Source organism: Brassica napus, chromosome C9, assembly GCF_020379485.1.
Source record: "Brassica napus cultivar Da-Ae chromosome C9, Da-Ae, whole genome shotgun sequence".
In the NCBI taxonomy this organism is placed as follows: Eukaryota; Viridiplantae; Streptophyta; class Magnoliopsida; order Brassicales; family Brassicaceae; genus Brassica; species Brassica napus.
The window spans coordinates 54,918,383-54,936,690 of NC_063452.1; the positions used below are offsets into that span (position 1 = coordinate 54,918,383).

Consider the following 18,308-nt stretch of genomic DNA (forward strand, 5'->3'; position numbering starts at 1 on the left):
AACGAATTATACCCGTGGAAGGAATCGAGAAGCCAAGTATCGACATAGCTACCAAGGCTGAGATGGATAGCAAACCAAAGGAAAAAATAGAGGATAACAGCCTCCCGACGGTAGCTACCCAAGTTTTCACGACATTCTGGTTCCCGAAAACTAGAACACGCAGCTTTAGAAAGCACACCTCCAGGAAAGCAACCCAGAACCCGGAAAACAACGACAAAAGTGAAGGTACTCACCGAAGTTCAGACTCCCTAGAGCCTAACTCTACGAGTACCTCCGGGGGCACCATCCAGACCTCGGAGCCACTTGTCTATAAAGTCCAAACAAGAAGCCGCACCGCTCTTAAAAACGCATCTAGGAACGCTACACAAACCACAGGGGATAACGAGGAAATTGGAGATATTCCTCAGAACCTAGAACCTACTCCAACGAATATCTCCGGGGGCACCACGGCACCAGGTCCCGAACAGGAATCTCCCTCCTCTCTTCACAACAAAGTTGTAGGGAGAGAAGACTGGAGAATACCGATCATGGATTACATCCTAGAGGGAAAAATTCCACCCAACAAGTGGGAGGCTCGAAAACTCAAAGCTTTAGCAGCAAGATACTGTATAATCGAGTCAGCCCTCCACAAACGAAGTGTCTCCGGACCTTACCTAAAATGCGTTCACGGCCTAGTAGCTATGAAACTCATGAAGGAAATGCACGACGGTTCCTGTGGAAACCATTCCGGAGGCAGAGCCTTAGCCATCCGAATAAAAAGACAAGGCTACTTCTGGCCTACCATTATCGCAGATTGTGAGGTCTACTCCTCATCGTGCGACAAATGCCAAAGGCATGCACCGATCATACACCAACCAGCGGAAAAGCTGTCTAACATATCAGCTCCCTATCCGTTCATGAGGTGGTCTATGGACATTATAGGTCCATTAGTACCTTCAGGGAAAGGAAAGAAGTTACTAAACCTCCTGGTCCTAACCGACTACTTCACGAAATGGATTGAAGCTGAAGCTTTCCAACAAATAAACAGATTCGAGGTCGAAGGATTTGTTTGGAAAAACATCGTATGCAGGCATGGCGTCCCATACGAAATCGTAACCGACAATGGAGGACAGTTCATATCCCACGACTTCAAAAGTTTCTGCGATAAATGGAACATCCGCCTCACCTTCTCATCACCTCGGCGACCTCAAGGGAACGGACAGGCGGAGGCTGCCAACAAATCAGTTTTAGCAAACCTCAAGAAACGCCTAGGAGCCCAAAAGGAGCTTTGGTCGGAAAAACTACCCGAAGTACTATGGGCCTGCCGAACCACCCCACGAAAAGCTACAGAGGAAACTCCCTTCTCCTTAGCTTATGGGATGGAAGCTGTCGTCCCAGCAGAAACCACCGCAGGTAGCCTCAGACGGGAGCTCTGCACCTCAAATCCCGCAGCTAATAACCAGCTCCTGATGGATAGCCTCGACTTGATCGAGGAAAGACGAGACCAAGCCTTGCTTCGCATTCAAAATTATCAGCAAGCAATGGCACGACACTACAATTCCAAAGTAAGGCCCCGACAGTTCGCCGTAGGGGACCTAGTGCTTAGGAAAGTGTTCGAAGGAACAAAGGAACCGGGAGCTGGAAAGTTAGGAACCAACTGGGAAGGACCCTACCGAATTATCCACATAGTACGACCCGGAGTTTACAAACTCCAGAAGGTACGAACCGGGGTACCTGAAATCCGATCGTGGAATGCCACGAACCTCAAAAGATACTATCATTAGGTACCTAAAACCCCTGAACTACGTTTGGCTTGATCCCTTGACTGGGTACGTAGGCAACTCCGTCATGAGTGCAGCCCCAACCTCTTCTCACCAACCTCCTCACCTAAGCCAAAGGGGCAGGTGTTACCAAGAACACTTAGCCTAAAAATAGTTACTGTGTAAATAATCTGAATCATGTATTCTCTGATATCTGATATTAATAAAACGATTGATTCAGTTTCATAAACATCAAAGGTCTTAAAACCCTCCAAGAAAATTTAGGTCCCCCTAAATCGGGACCTAAGCTCAACAATCTCGAATACATTCAGGTCCCTGAAAACCTGAACCTAAGGTCTTAAAATCCTTAATACACCCAAAGGTCTTAAAATCCTTAATACACCCAAAGGTCTTAAAATCCTTAACATAACTAAGGTCTTAAAATCCTTAACAATCAGCAAGGTCCTAAAATCCTTAACATAAACCTTAAAATCCTTAACAATCAACAAGGTCCTAAAATCCTTGACAATCTAAGGCAAAATCCTTAACAATCAACCAGGTCCTAAAATCCTAATCAAAACCAAAAGGTCTTGAAACCCTTATCAAAATCGAAAGGTCTTAAAATCCTAAAGAATCAGGAAAATCCCGAAATTCCTCAATTCCATCCGTTAAACTTCAAAGGCCTCGAAGTCCTTCGAATTAACTCAGGTCCCTATGAATCTAAATCCAGGTTCCTACGAACCTGAACAACCAGGTCCCAGAACCTTTCGAATCGGACTCAGGTCCCCGAGCTAAAATCAAGAACTTCTCTTTAAGGTTATCACGACCGAATATCCATTAAGCTAAATGCTTATCATAAATTAAGACTAAAGGTCCTAATCCGACTCAACGATGACAGCACACAACTCATCTGAGATTCGCAATCACTATGATTAAATGAAACGAGGTTAAGTTCAAAAACTTAAAACAGAAATAATAGCCACGATTTAAACATAAGAAAGGGTTTAAAAGCCTCCCCAGGCTATTGAAATCCAGCAAGTGTTAAGGTTTAAAGGCCTCCTCAGGCACTAAGTCATAATGCATAACGAAACAAAGCCCTTAGGCCGAAGTCTTAAAAACACAAAACATAAAGCTAAAAGAGCCGTAGCTCTCAATCTTCCTTCTCTTCCTGAATCGGATCACCAGCACCGGCAGGAACTCCCTCATCGACCACATTGCCATCACCTCCTATAGCTGCCTCGACTGGAGCTAAGTCAGGAGCCATCAAACCCAAATTAGAGCCATACTCCCCAGAAAAGGATGGATTAAACATGTTAATCTCGAAAGTACCTGAACTCTCCGAGATCTGGGGAAGAGGAAGCTTGCTGACCGAGAAGTCAGAGACTTGAGCCTTCTCATACGCAGTTGTCGCTTCTGGTAATAAGGCCACCAATTGGTTGTACTCCTCTTCAACGCTTTGGATCTTGTTGTTCAGCATATCCTTCAAGAGGTCGGCATTAGCTTGGAGCTCCTGAGCGTACACCAAGGCGTTGACCTCATCTTTCTTCCTAGCAAACTTCTCCTTAACACAGACCAGGATCTTGCCGTAAGCTTCGGCGACTTCTTTCTTCCCTTCCCTGACAGCCAGCTTGACTTCAGCTTCCTTGTTCTTCTGGCTATCCTGGGATGAGGCAATGAGCTCACGTACTTGATGCTCAGCTATCTTTCGAGCAGCCTCCAAATCATTGATCCTCCTGCTCTTCACCTGGATATCGAGCTTTTGACTCTCGATCTCTCCTTGCTGAGCATCGGCCTTCGAGCCTAGCCTCGTCACTTCGGCTTCGAGTTCAGAAATTCGAACCCGGGCTTGGTCAAGATCGGCTTTGGCTGCCTTAACCATCTCGGTAACCTCAGCAAGTTCACCAGCATTGGGGGCAGCACACAGAGCATTCTCAAACCTGAGCTGGGCCCTGTTAACAGCCCCAGCCAACTGCAATAAATCCAAAAAAAATATATATCATCGTCTCCAAAGAATGTAAACAAAGAACAGATAGAGATCACGTACCTGACCCATACAGTGAGCAATATCGAGATACTCATCTCGGTTAGTCAGGTCCTTGAGCGCTGGAAGGGGACATCCCACGCTCTTCAGGTGCCTCATTATCGCAGCTAGGCCCCAAGAGTCGTCCAGGATCGACCCAGGCTTCGAATGGGTAAAGCTCCACCCAACAGTCCCTCCTCTAGAGGACGAGGAAGAAGAACGGGTGGGAGCTCCGCCCTGATCGGTCCTGGGCCTCTTGTGTCTCGACGGCTCGACCTCAGAGGTACCCTTCGGAGCCTGGTAGTCAGCCTCCGGCACCTGGACCTCAGGGAGAGGAGCAGCATCCTGAGCTACAACCTCAGTTGGAGTAGTCTCGACAACAGGTTTGGATCCTCCGTCGTCCAAAACTTCCTTCATTGAGATAAGGAACGATCCTCCTTGGTTCCTGTCGCTTCCACGAGAAGCACTGGCAGCTTTAGAGGGGTTACCCCTAGAACGGAATGATGGTCGCAGAGTCATGTCACCTGGCTGAGACTTTTCAGTTCCCGAAGCACTAGCACCAGTTGAGATCGATACAACTGAATCGCCTGCCGAAACTGGAACAATGGAAATCCTTAAGTTTAAAAACTTCAAAGCGATAAAATCATTAAAAAGGTTCGAACAAGAACTTACTCTCAAGGTTCTCAGCAGGAATGGGATCTTGGAAAGAGGCGTTGTAGGTATCTGGGAATCTGGCTGCACTTATTCGAGAAGTGGTGTAGGCTACCCAGGTACAGGGACTCTGCTGCAACTTGCGGTATAGAGCCCTGGTGAGCTTGGTAGAGAGCTTCGGAGGATCTTCGATTTCTGCAAGTAAATCAGAGCAAAAAGGTTACTCGGCCATAAATGAATAAAACGGAAAAAGCATATCCCTAGAATTCCTAACCAGATGGATTAGTCCAAGTGACCCTAAGGTTCCGACCCACAGGAACCGTCGAAGGATCAACTTTAACGTAAAAATACTTCTTCCTCCAGTCATCATCACTACTAGAGAATCTGAAGATAACATGATTGGGACGACTAGGGAGGTAGTAGGTCCCGGTACCACCCTCCTTAGAGGCGCTTTCCTTCAGGGAAAAGAGGCTCATAAGTTCGGTAAGACCGACGCTAACCCCCTCCTCTTTGGACCTAGTGATAAAGCCGTTTATCACCCGGATAACCGAGGGACAGAGTTGGGAAAGGGCTAACTGATAATGATCTAGTAGATCAAGCAGTAGGGTCGGAAGAGGAAATCTCAAGTGAGACTTGGAGATGTACTTCTCATGGCAACAGAACCAACCCTCCGGAGCGGTCTCGGGGGTTTCGTCGGAATTACAGGCACGGCCAAGCTCCTTTTGGCCGAGAGCTTGAACCATGAGGTTAACCACGTCTTGATTTTTCAGCAACGAAGGCGAGTGAGGACTGCTCCCGCTAGAATCGTCTTTCTTCTTCCGTTTAGAAACTCTGGTCGCGATTGCCTCCCTGGCTGTCTTTTTCCCCTTCCTCATCTTGGCTCCGACTTCTTGCTTAACTTTCAGTAGTTTAGCTCCAGAAGCAGAGGGAGGCATCCCGGATTCCCCGGAACCTTCTTTCGGATGATCCATAGTATGGGAAGGTTAAGGAGAAAATCGATTGCAAGGTTTGGGAGAGAATTTGCAGAGAAAAGTAACGAGGAAGATAAAAAAAATCGCAGTAAAATAAAGAGAGAGGAGAGAAGTTACCTTGAAAACCGAACGGAGGCGTGGAGAAAGTGGGAGGCTAGCAGTTAATGTTCACCGCTTTATATCCCATCACCTCTCGAGATTCGGAAAAGTCATTTCAAACCCTCTCCATCTGAACCGTAGATTCTGCCAAACGTAATAAAGACCGTTAGATCGAGTAAGCTGAATCTAAATAGGATAAGAACTAATCATTATCTTAACGAAAAGATAAGATCGATAGCTAGATTCTAGCTTCCGAGACAAAGGATTTTATTCGGAAGCTGGGGGCAACTGTTGGACCCGAATATGACCCTCAGGTGAGGTACCGATAAGCGTGAGCTAGCATGTGGGTTGCGATAAGCCCATCATAACAAAGGGAGCTGAAAGCCGAGCTGACGACTGGACCTGGGAGACATCATAGCAGAGGTCACGACAGAAAGTGAGCTAACACCTTAAGAGACTCGGTCAAGAGGAGCCTAAAGCGAGTTCCGTAATTGAAGCCGAATATCTCGGAGAACAGTTGAAGGGTTGCCAACGAAACCTAGACTATATAAAGACGGAGAAGATAAAAGACAAGCCATCTCTTTTCCATATATCAACTTTTGTACTAGATTAAAAGCATTACGTATTCTTTAGTAATCATCTCAAGATACATTCCTTTGTATTCATCATCTTTCAACTCATCAATAAAATCATATTCATTCTTCAAGTTTATTTACGGGATTGCCCACGATTCTCATTCATCTCTCTTGACCTAACCTAAATCTAAGAAGTGAAACCTTGTCTCTCACAGCCACCATAGACCACAGTTCGAAAGAGAACCTGCAGTCCCAATAGATATGATCCCTAGATTCATCAGCGATATTGCATAGGAGGCATATGGGAGGAACCAGTGGACCCCATCCGATCAACCTATCACGACTGGGTATCCTATTCTGCACGACTAGCCATGCGTGAAAGCTCTGCCTCGGGATGCTCCTTGAGGTCCAAATCGCTTTAGCCCACAGAGCTTCCTCAACATTTCCTCTCAGGTAGTTGTATACTTCACTTGTGCGATATCTATTAGATATCTTCCCCAAGATTTCCCATTCATAGTAATCCAATCCATCAGTGAACTGTATTGTAGTGATGAAAGTCAGTACCTCAACTTGATGCTCCCTTCTTACAGGAGGAAGGCGCCAAGCCCCGTTGCAGTGCAGTGAGGCCAATGTTGCTCTTTTTGGGATACCAAGCCGTGATCTCCCACCATCCAAGTAGTCTTGAAGCTTCCCGTAGGGGGTCCAATTATCCGTCCAAAACCTACAGCTCTCCCCATTCCAAACTCTGAGATGGATCAAAGGGTAACCATGAAAACGTTTGAGAAGGGTTGGTCGTCCAGTAGTTGGTAACTGATCCTTTGAGAATGACTTCTTTGAACCAGCACACCCACACTGATTCCGGTCTGAAGAAGAGGAGCCATATCAAGCGAAGGCAGCAAGCCTTGTTCCAAATCAGAAGGTCCTTCACACCCAGTCCACCCTCTTCTTTGGTTTTTATCACCGTCGACCAAGCCACTCTTGCAGTGTTGTGAGCTTCCAAGTTCCCTTTCCAAAGAAATACACTGCACATGGAATTTATCTTTGCTACACACGCCTTAGGCAGGACGAAAGAAGAGCACCAGAAATTGGTAATTCCCGAAATCACTGTTTTGATGAGCATTAGCCTTCCCGAGAATGATAATGTCTTTGTTGACCAGGAGGAGAAACGAGTCTTGATTTGGTGCAGCAGGGGTTCACAACTGGCGAGAGATAACTTTCGTGAGTTCATGGGCACACCTAGATACCAGAAAGGCAAGTTGCCACACACCATTCCTGTTGATACTTGTATCCTATTTATTCCATCCTCTGACATTCCTGATGCATAAAAGCTTGTCTTCTGCATGCTCACAGCCAAACATGATCGAGCCTCAAACTCTTTCAAGACCTGAAGGACACACTGGACTGATTCAATGTTCCCTTCTGTGATGATAAGGAGGTCGTCAGCGAATGACAGGTGCATCAATTTTATCTTCTGGCAGTTTGAGTGGTATTTGAGTCGTGATTGAGAAGCCACATCATTTAGCATATGCGATAAGCAATTCATAGCTATCACGAAAAAATAAGGGGATAGTGGATCCCCTTGCCTCAAACCTCTAGTTCCTTTGAAGTACCCGTTGGCAGTTCCATTGTAACCAACCATGAAATTCGTTGTGCAGACGCAGGAGCTCAACCAGTGAAGAAACATTTCAGGAACGCCTAAGCCTCGAAGACAGGAGAATAGAAAGTCCCACGACAGAGTATCGAATGCCTTAGCTATATCAACTTTGATGGTAATTTTTTTTACCTTTATTTTTGTGATATCCGTTGATCAGCTCACTAGATAGGACAGTATTCTCAAGAAGTAGTCTTCCTTGAACAAACGCTGTTTGACATGGCAAGATGAGGCTGGGTAGAATAGGCTTTAATCGTTTGACCATGAGTCGAGAAATGACCTTGTAGATAGTATTTAGACAAGAGATCGGTCTAAACTCAGTTAATTTTGATGCACCAGGGAACTTAGGAATCAGAGACAAGATAGTGGCATTTGCTGAGTATGGCATGAAACCGGATCTGAAGAAGTGTGTGATCGCATTTACGACGTCATCACCAACTGAATCCCAAGCCGCCTTGAAGAAACCTGAGGTTAGACCATTTGGACCGGGAGCCTTGTTGGGATTGAGCTTAAACATCATCTTTTTTTTTATCTCTTCAGGAGTTGGGAGCAGTAGCATTTGGGTGCACTCAGCAGGAGTGACAGCGTGATTTAGAAGCCCTCGGAACCATTCAGGGGAGGAGATAAGTATTGGAGGTGAATAGACTGGCCCCAAAACTGACCCGAAGTGAGAGACAGCTAGTAGACTCATTTCCACAGGGTCTGTTATCCAAACCCCCAAGCCATTTAAGAAAGCTCGGATTGCATTATAGCTTGATCTTACTTGGCAAATCCTGTGGAAGTAAGTAGTGTTAAAGTCTCCTTCTCTCAACCAGTTGATTCGAGACTTCTGTCTGAAGTAGAGTTCTTCGATTTCTCTCAGAAAATTCCATTTGTGGTGTAGGTCTCTCTCAGCTTGGAAGTTTATGGTGCTTGGGTTCTGCAGCGCCTGGACCTGCACAATTTGGAGCAAACTGTGAGTTTCAGTAACTCTCTCTTGAATTTTTGAATAGTTTTCTCTATTTATTTGCTTTAGTTCACTCTTTATTTGTTTCAGCTTCCAGCACAACTGAGACAAAGTATGGCAGACGCTTCCAGCATGAATCCATGCATCAATGATCAACTGAGCGAACCCGGGTGCTTTGTGAGGTAATTTTGGAACTTATAAGGATAGGTACCAGCTTTAGGTAGGGAGAGCGCAAGGTTCATTAGGCAGGGGGTATGATTAGATATGTCAGGAGGTAGAAAGGAGGCGACGGCATGGGGGTAGGCTGAGATAGTGGTGTTGTTGACTAAAAAACGGTCTAGCTTCTTTGCAATAGGGCCTTCTGGTTGATTATTTGACCAGGTGTGACATGGTCCAAGATAGCGTAGATCAAATAGACCAGTTTGAAGGAAGCAGTCTTGCATTTGATACATGAGGTTGTCTGTAAAGTCAACTGATGGGCTTGAGTGTTCCAGGGGGAATAGAATTTAGTTCAGATCACCACCCACAACCCAATTTTTGCTATCAAGATCTAGTGTTGAGTGTATCTGAAAAAGATCATTCCACAAATCAGCTCTTTCATCACTTTGGTTTGAAGCGTAGATAGATGTGTAGTAAATAAGAGCGAGGTTTGGAATGGAGATCAAGCATGTTAAGTGTTGTCTTGATTGAGATAAGTGCTGAACAACAAGCGGGTCCTTCCAAATAAGAATTATTCGACCATCAGGGTCTGAGAGATGATTCGATAGGTATTTCCAACCAAGGAAGAGCTTAGAAAGAATAGGGCTTAGTGACGGTTCTTTTATATGAGTTTCGAGCAGGGCACCAAAAAGGGGCTTTTGAATATTTAGCTAATCTACAAAAGGTTTGTGCTTATCCGGGTCATTTAGGCCACAGACGTTCAAAAAAAAAGAGTTTTACACTCATTGGGAAGGGTTAGTAGGGTCCTCATGAGGAGGCCCCAGAGAACCAAAAGAAAAAGTTGATTTTGTGGGTTTGGGTCAGGGGTTTTTGGTACAGGGTGTTTGGAAGGATAGATTGGGAGATTTAATGGAGGTAATGGAGAGTTTTGGATATCAATGAAAGGGTTGGGAAAAGAACTAGATGGAGGAGATAAAACAGAGGAGGAACGAGAACACTTTAAGGACAGTCTAAGGATGGGATCAGGCAAGGATAAAAGCATTGTGTCACTGATAGGTTGGGGTGGGTCATGGGTTAAAGAAGGGCCATGAAGGAAAGAGTTAGTTTGAGTAAGTTTTGAGGTTGAGGGAGTGTCGATGGGAATTGTAACAATGGGCAAAAATGATTCAGGGCCTGAAGAAGAAACCATAATTGATTTCTTTTTAGGAACAGGTTGGTATCTTTTCTGGTTTTTTTCTGGAGGCTTTTGAGGGAGTAAAGTTTGACTGAGCAGGATTGGTCTTTTCGGGAGTTGCTTTCGGTTTAAAGGTTTATTTTTGTTTAGAGGCTGAAGCTTCCCCATTTTCAGGTGCTGGAGGAGTGTAACTAAGGCAATTCCGCATGATATGACCTAACTCGTGACAGTGAGAACAAGTTGGGGGACCCAAGGATAGTGAACTAGCACTTCCACAACTTCTCCATTTTCCCTCTCAAATTCGACAACAGGAGGCAAAGGTAATGTTAGATCAACTTCAACCTTCACATGAGATACTGAGAGGCTAACCATATTCTTTGTGAATTCGTCTGTCTCTTTAGGTTCGCCAATAAGGCCTGCTACCAAGCTCAGTCCCTCGTCGTAGCGAAGATCAAGAGGTACCCCAGTGAGGTGTGCCCAAATTTGGATAGCTTTTAGTGGAGGAGTGCTCATGGAATGGTTAGAGTTCCATTGAGCCGTGTGAAACATAGATTCACCAACATACCATATGTTTTTCTCCAAAATCTTCTGTCTGAGGTAAGGGCTTTGAATACGCACAATAACAGAATGATTCAACGGGTTGTTGTGTATCTCAGGGCGCTTGCCTTTTCCCCACATGTAGTTAATACGCTTTGTATTTGGTTGTAGGGAGGTGACCTCCCGTTGAAGTAACATATGATGAAGTCTTGATGAATCTCTGCTCCCTTTTTGAAGACAGAGTCTGGGATTACAACACGAGGCCGACCAGAGGGAGCTATGGTTACAGGAGCAAGTCACTTCAGGGACATATCAGCAGAGGCGCGAAGCTTCTCTACTAAGGATTGAGTTGGGAAGGAGTCTTTTGCTAGAGGGGAGGAGGTAGTGATAGGTTTTGGCTTGGCTGGAATGAGATTTAAGGGCTGAGTATGGTTAGGAGAGGATGCTTTATTGGTTTGGATAGGGGAGGATTCTTGAGGGGGAATGATTGAGAAGGTCCGATTTGGATTTGGTTCAGTGAGTTCAGAAGGGACTGTAGCAGAATCAGATCTAGATTCTGAAACAGTACCAACAGTTGGTGAGGTTGAGTTGTTGCTCTAAGTCCATTGGAATGGTTTCAGAGGAGGTAGTCGTTGTTTCAAGTTTCTTCTCTGCAATAGAAGCAATAGTAATCGAAGGTAAAGAGTTCTTACGAGACCCCTTGCGGGAGCAAGATAAGACAGTTTTGGGAGTGGCTTCAGCTAAAGATGGGAAGTTAACAGGGGACAGGGGTGAGGTTGGGTCGGGAGGCTCAGGTGAGAGGGATAGAGGGAGGTTCGCCAGGAGCAAACACCGGTGGATTCATGCCGGAAGAGACACCAGGGACTTGCCGGGCAGACGCAAAAGATTTTTCTCTTTACACACTAAAACTACATGATTACTTTTTTTTTTTTTAACTACATGATTACTTCCACTATAGTTACTACTATAATCATTTTCCCTAACCAGGAAAGTAAATTTATACAAGACTGGCTCTCCACTCACCGTAGCCTTGCCCCTTGGCCATAGATCTCGGTGACGGCTATGTTTTCAGTGAGAAACTCTTCATTTCTAATATTTTTTAAAAAAATATCCACATGAGAACCTTCCAGTAAAAATGCTTTAAATCAATTAGCTAATTAATCATTGAAACCATGCATGGGTAAGTACGAAAATGTTTAACTAATCCACAATTTACCCGAAATAGATAATATACAGATTTGAAAACATATAATTTCTAGGGCTTCCGCAAAATCTAGAAAGAAGATTTCATCACCATGTGGTCTAGATATCATTAATCGCACACTTTCTGTATTTTAAGTTTTTAACTACTACTATCTCGACATAAAATCTCATATATGGGTTCCTTCATATACTTTTTAGCATCTCTATGTACGTTGGCCAGATGGTAATCATAATAAATAAGTAATAAAATAGACATACATCACGTGAACCATGTGGTGTAGGTATCATTCATCGCATACATATAATAAATAAACCCATTATGAATTTTAATTATTACTGTCTCGACAGAAAATCTCATGGGAATTGCTATATTGTTGTAAATTAGAGAGTTTAGAGACCGAATATTTCTGTGTTATTATTAATGATCAAGTGGGTTCCTTTATATAAGGATTACAAGATGAAGATAAATGGAAAGTATCCAAAACCTAAACTCACTAGGATTAGGAAAACTACTAATACATAATAATGGAAAGATTACATATACTAGGAAAAGGATATGGTTTCTTTTTCTCCAAGCTTTGTGGCCGTCTCTCTCTCCTAAAGTCGGCTCTCTCTCTCCTCTTTCTAGGGCTTCGGCCGTCTCTCAATCTTCTAGGTATTGAGCCGGTTTTGGACCGAGCCTGGTTAATGGCAATCCACTCCATGATTTATAACACTCCCTCTTGGATGCCATAACCATACAAGATTTGTAGTACGCTTCATGTTGCCTCATTAAAACCTTATCAGGAAAACCCAGTGGGACAAAACTATGATGAAGGAAAAAGAGTACAACACGCACTACTCCCCCTGATGTGAACCTCAGTGTAAGTTTCTACATTCTACGCATCTGGTGCGTGATATTTCCTGTATATGTAGGAAGGGAGTAATCGGCCAAGTTCATTACTAAGTCGTATCTAGACCACTTTGACCTCTTAGGTCGTTTCTCATGTCTCTTGACATCGAGTGTCCCGGTAAAGCATGTGTGCTCAATAATGTGAACCATATTGTTCTCGGGGATCACTATTGGGTCTTTGCAAATCGTGTTTGAATGTGTCCATAGTCTAGACGTGATCGTCTACTGTTAACTCTTTACTTTGATCGGACAAACTAAGTACTTATGGACAATGTACTAGACGTGGTTATCATGATCCTGTGTCTCGATCTGGCCGATCCATGTCTGGATCATAGACCTCTTCTATACATGTCCACTACTTGTCTCATGAGTGTTCAAGATTAATGATCATTGCTGTGAGTTTATAATCTCTTATTATGGCTCTGTGGCCGAACACTCTCATGGATGTGGACATCGATTTCTTTGCCTTAGGTAATGCCGTATTCATTTTGCATTCCTATCTTAATGATGGCGTCTCATGACCTTAGTTGTTGTGGATCATATCACACACTAAGTATATATTATTAGGTCATGAATCTCGGCTTTCACAAACTTATGGAATACAATACATTTGTATCCGGTTGATCCTTTGTCTATACTAGCCCGTGATCAAGAAGAAGGGCTAGACGCCTTTTAGTCTTAAAAGCCGAACGCGTCTAGTGGGATAGCCAGACGTTCTTTGCTGAAGAGCCAGACGCCCTTAGACGGACAGAGTCGGACATCTTTAGTTTTGAAGGGCCGGGGCCGGACGCTTTTGATCGGACACCCACATAGATTTATTCTATGCCTACTAACCTCTTTTAGGTTTAGTATAATCACAAGGAATTTCAAATATATGGACTGTATTGGATTGTCTTTTATACAACTCCAAGATCAATGATCATGCGTGATCAATTTCTTTTACATACTATATGCAGCTGCTTTATGTTTCAGTCCATGAATCAGCTCAGGAACGAACCTGTTCTTTCATCTTATCCAGTGATCCATATGATGTTTACTACATCATTTGTATCTAATTTCTTTCTTATGACCAGACCATTTTCAATTTCGAAAATCTGTAGCAGCATCCACCACATAGGAGTTTATCTCCTTATAATCTGTTCCTTTGATCTCTGTGAGTACCTTGTGTAACAAGCTATAATCGAATGCTGTTAGTAGGAAAACATGAACACCTTTACATCATGTACATCTCTCACGGTTTCTTTACTTCTCACAGGATCCATCTATTTCACTGGTTTATCAGATGGCGTTTCTGTATATGTATATGGCCAATACGCCCATCTCTCTTTTAGATACTTTGAACCTCCACGTTTTATCTTTTTTAATCTCTATGATCTTTTATGATTGTATGAGTACTCTTTCGTGGGTTCATGATCCTCGTTCATCTCTTTATGCTCAAGTGCTATAACTTTATGTATCTTTATACAAATGTGTGTGTGTGTCGACACTTTCATGTGGTTTCATTATGTTCCAGACATGATCTATAGATTTGAGATTTCATTATCCAGGACCTTTGTTTCCTAGTAGCTTGGCGTCCCAAGACTACATGGTTTGGTACCTTAGATGTGTAGCTGCGCAGCCTTTTCTCAATGTCTGGTATGGTTTCTCTTATAATCTCGGATTTGTATTCTATGCACCATTCTTTTCTATCCGAGATTCCTTTATCTTATGGAACACTTGGTCTATCTTATATAGACTCTATAGCAACTTGATTATGTATCTTCTAGGACATTCATTTGGTGCTAAGTTGGTTAGTCATTTCTCGGGTCAGTGTCTGGCATTTCAATTAGCTTCTCAATTATCTAGCTTTATATAATCTTTCTTTGGACGTCTTAAATTATAATCTCTAGTCCGAGGATCTTTGACAAGACAATGATGGTTAAAACCATTCTTATCATTCTTTTACTCTTTAATCTTTCTTTTATCCAGCTTATAATCTTTCTCCTTTAGTATTGAATATCCGGATTCATTTGTTTCATGCAATCCGTACATGGCCACTATTTGATCACCCATGTTTTGGCTCTCGGTCCTTTTGATTTCGTGGAGAAAGTCCTATTCTTATATATTCCCAATCCCCTTCTGAGGTTCCATCTTTAGACGGCACATGTATGTATGTGGTGGTTTATTCAAAATCTCTTAAGATGGTGTATGTCTGGTTTTATGACCCGTATTCAATCTGAGATGGGAATATCTATGCTCACTTATATGGCCTGATGCATATTATCATTCTTATACATGTCAGTTCATAATGTCTCCAAGCTTATAGACTTTAGAATCTTAGTCTTATAGATAATGGCTTATATGCGGCCAAGCCTGCACTATATAGCCAAGTCATGGCCAAGTCGTGACCAAGCCGTTTATAGGTGATGGTCTTTGCAGCCGACCATAACATGGTCTCTTCGGTTTGGCCGTTTGTATCATGGCCTCTACGGCCGAGGAATGGTCTTTTATGGCCGAGTAATGACCGAGCCATATAACATGGTCTTAGACCATAGTGGTACACGAACTTGTAGTATTGATCATGGGTTTATCCTCTCTCCCCCTCATGACCATACTATAAGGTCGTGGTGCTTGGGACAATTAAGCCTAATGAGTTTTCCTTTGTGTACATGTTTCACAACGTGAGATCTTTTACGGGATAACTCTGTGCCTTTTCAATCTTTGCATCAAGTTTAGACTTTAGGATGGCTAATCCTATCATGCCATATAGTGTAAAATTTCGTGGTGTTATCTCAATATGGTTACCACATCTCTTGCCTCTTTATCATACTGATTTGTAGCATAGTTTTAAATCAGTAGAGATCATAGGTATAGTCTCGACCACTTATAAGGTCTTAGGCGTTTTATTTTTCTTAAAATCTAAAGGAAATTGTTTCCTTCCTTACCCATTGTTTCTACTTGGAAACCATACATTATAACTTCAATGGGTCACATGTTCTTTTGGGTGTGTATAATGCCTTTTAAGGCAATGCCTTAGCCATAGTTTCTTTACTATGCTTACTATACCCATTCATGATTTCTTACTTGGTTTTATGCCCTTTAGGCAACTCTTTAAAACATTCATATGTTCAAGTAAGATCAAACAAGATAATGAATTCAAAATCAATTCTATTATATATATAAAATCGTGAAACATCAAATAGGTTTAAAAGCAAATCACAAAATCATAGACTTAAAATAAAATTATCATGTCGAGATCTTTCTTTAGTAAATGTATAAGCCGGCCTCACAATCTATATTTTCCCAGGCGGCTTTCTTGGATTATTCCTTATCATTTCTAGCCTCATTGGCTTCAGGAAATCTCATCTCACTATCTCGTTGCTCAATGTATCTTTTCTGAAGTTTCTCAAATCGACTAATAGTATTTTTAAGTTTCTGCTCTCTTTGCTTGATTGCAAATAGGTATGACAATAGGTCATTATAGGTTGTGAAACCCTTAGCCTTATGTGATAACAGTACATTCTTTGGATGAAATGTGGAGTATGTTTTATATAATAAATCATCATCTGTTACCACTTCACCACATAATTCAAGACTATGAGCGATTTTCATCAGAGCAGAATTATATTTTTCCACGGATTCAAAATCCTGGAACCTGAGAAGCTTCCATTCATTCATGGTCTTTCGCCAAAATATCATTGAGTATATGGATTCTAGTCTTGTCCAAAGTTCACAAGGATCCTCTATATTTTCATATTGATTTCTCAGTTCCTCAGTGAGATGTTAGCGCATAATTGTTATGGCTCTATGCTTTTCACTTTCAATTGCATTATTGCCTTCAATGATACATCTCCTGAGTCCTCTAGACTTCAAGGCAATTGAAGTGTTCATTTCCCATTCTTGATAATTATCTCCAGAGAGATTTTAGGGCAGCATAATCCGAAGGCTCAAATCTCGACATCTGAAATCATTTAATCTATTTATGATTTAGAACTCTTGCAACCAATTCAAATAATCAGTGCATATGATTTCATAAGTCTATCTATGATACTTAGGCCATATGGCTTTGCATTTGTGATGCTTATACCTCACGGCCATTATAAGATACAACGATCTTAAGGATCGGATCATAATGCAATCCGGTTTATAAAACCATCCGGATACTAGGCCACACGGTCACTTTGATATTCACTAAGCCACACGGCTTTTAATCAATCAAGGGCACAAGGCCGCAAGTATGAACAATGTGTTAGGCAACACAGCCATATACAAAACAGGATCTAGATGCATTCAATCCTATTTCTTAGTTGCATATCTATTAGGTTTTAGAATTAAATAATCTAGCAACCTAACTCTCATTCAATATGTAAATTCTTTAAATCAATCTTTCAAGCTTTAAGTAATGAGAGATTTAAGGTTTCAAGGCCTTTAGAAATATCAATCAAGATTAAGAGTTTCAAGGCCTTAAGGATTTCGAATTTTGAGATTAGGGTTTTAGTTTAAAAAAGATTCAGATTCAAGTTTTAAAACAATCCTAATCATAGCTCTAGGCGATCAATCAAATACTCAAGTTTCAAATCAAAATTTAAAAACCGATTTTCCAAAATTAGGGTTTTAGGGGATTTCGAAAACTTTGATCTTTGATCAAGGGGATTTGATTTGAGATTCAAAAACCTTTAATGTTCTGATTTTAATTGATCAATGGATCAATCTCGTTTTTAGGTTTAGATCGAACTTATAGAGCTTCGATTTACTCATAGGGGATTGATCTATTTAACCTATGGCTTTTAGTTTTAGAGATTATCTTTTAGGGTTTCAATCTTTACAAAACAACCAGGTTCGATTCATGTTCTCAGAATTAGGATTACCTTTGTTTTGAAGATTGTAGAAACCGGACCTCCAAGATGAACAGATGAACCTCGGACGCGAGCTGTGACACGGACGCGAGCTGTGACACGGACGCGAGCTGTCTTCTTCCTATCGGGTCTCGAGTCGAGACGGACGCTTGTAGTCGGGGTCGCGAGATGAGGCTGAGATGGACGCGTGCAGTCGGGGTCGCGAGATGAGGTTGAGACGGACGCGTCTTCTTCTTATCGAGTTCGCGAGCTGGTTGATTGGGAACTCAAGCTGGTTGTGATGGGAACTGGACTAGCTCTGTTGTGAACAGGAAGCTGTGAATGTTTAGGATCAGGAACGCTTAAGAGCTTTAGCTGATCAGGTGTTTGCAAGCTGGAACGCAAGCAAGAACAATTTAGGGTTCTTCGGGATTAGGGTTCCAAAAGACCAAGACGGCGCCGCGTGTTGTTCCTGCAAGTGAGAGCGCGTCTGAGATCGGATCGAAGAACGGTTTGCGCTGGGGATTCGTCTCGTCAAGAGCTTCAAGATGATATGTGGCTCGTCGTCTGGTTCCTCAGGGTTTGAGAGATAGATCGATTTTAAGTTGCGTCTGATTTAGGGTTTATGTGTGACGGATTTTAGGTTAGGTTTAGATGTTTTTCTTTCTCAGGGTTTTGGGAGTCTATCGTGTTGATAACGTGTTGTAAATTAGAAAGTTTAGAGACTGAATATTTCTGTGTTATTATTAATGATCAAGGAGGTTCCTTTATATAAGGATTACAAGATGAAGATAAATGGAAAGTATCCAAAACCTAAACTCATTAGGATTAGGAAAACTACTAATACATAATAATAATAATGGAAAGAATATATCTA

The 18,308-nt window shown here is 42.4% G+C and overlaps 1 protein-coding gene and 1 long non-coding RNA gene across 3 annotated transcripts; one reads left to right on the plus strand and one right to left on the minus strand.

Moving 5' to 3' along the window:
• Window positions 1-2,700: 2,700 nt before the first annotated feature.
• LOC111209559 lies at window positions 2,701-4,600 on the minus strand. 2 transcript variants are annotated; one of them, XM_048769012.1, is made up of 4 exons: window positions 4,432-4,600; window positions 3,784-4,355; window positions 3,069-3,708; window positions 2,701-2,987 (listed from the first exon to the last, which is right to left on the minus strand). In XM_048769012.1, the coding sequence occupies exons 2-4, from the start codon at window positions 4,276-4,278 to the stop codon at window positions 2,890-2,892; spliced, it is 1,233 nt and encodes a 410-aa protein (XP_048624969.1). In that variant the 5' UTR covers window positions 4,279-4,355; window positions 4,432-4,600; the 3' UTR covers window positions 2,701-2,889. The 2 variants fall into 2 exon arrangements, with proteins under 2 accessions (XP_048624969.1, XP_048624970.1); XM_048769013.1 differs by lacking the exon at window positions 4,432-4,600 and having other exon boundaries at window positions 2,701-2,981; window positions 3,784-4,287.
• Window positions 4,601-8,199: 3,599 nt separating this feature from the next.
• Window positions 8,200-12,497, plus strand: LOC125593059. Its single transcript, XR_007328976.1, has 3 exons — window positions 8,200-8,487; window positions 8,590-8,661; window positions 8,743-12,497. It is a non-coding gene; the product is annotated as an uncharacterized LOC125593059 (long non-coding RNA).
• Window positions 12,498-18,308: the final 5,811 nt, after the last annotated feature.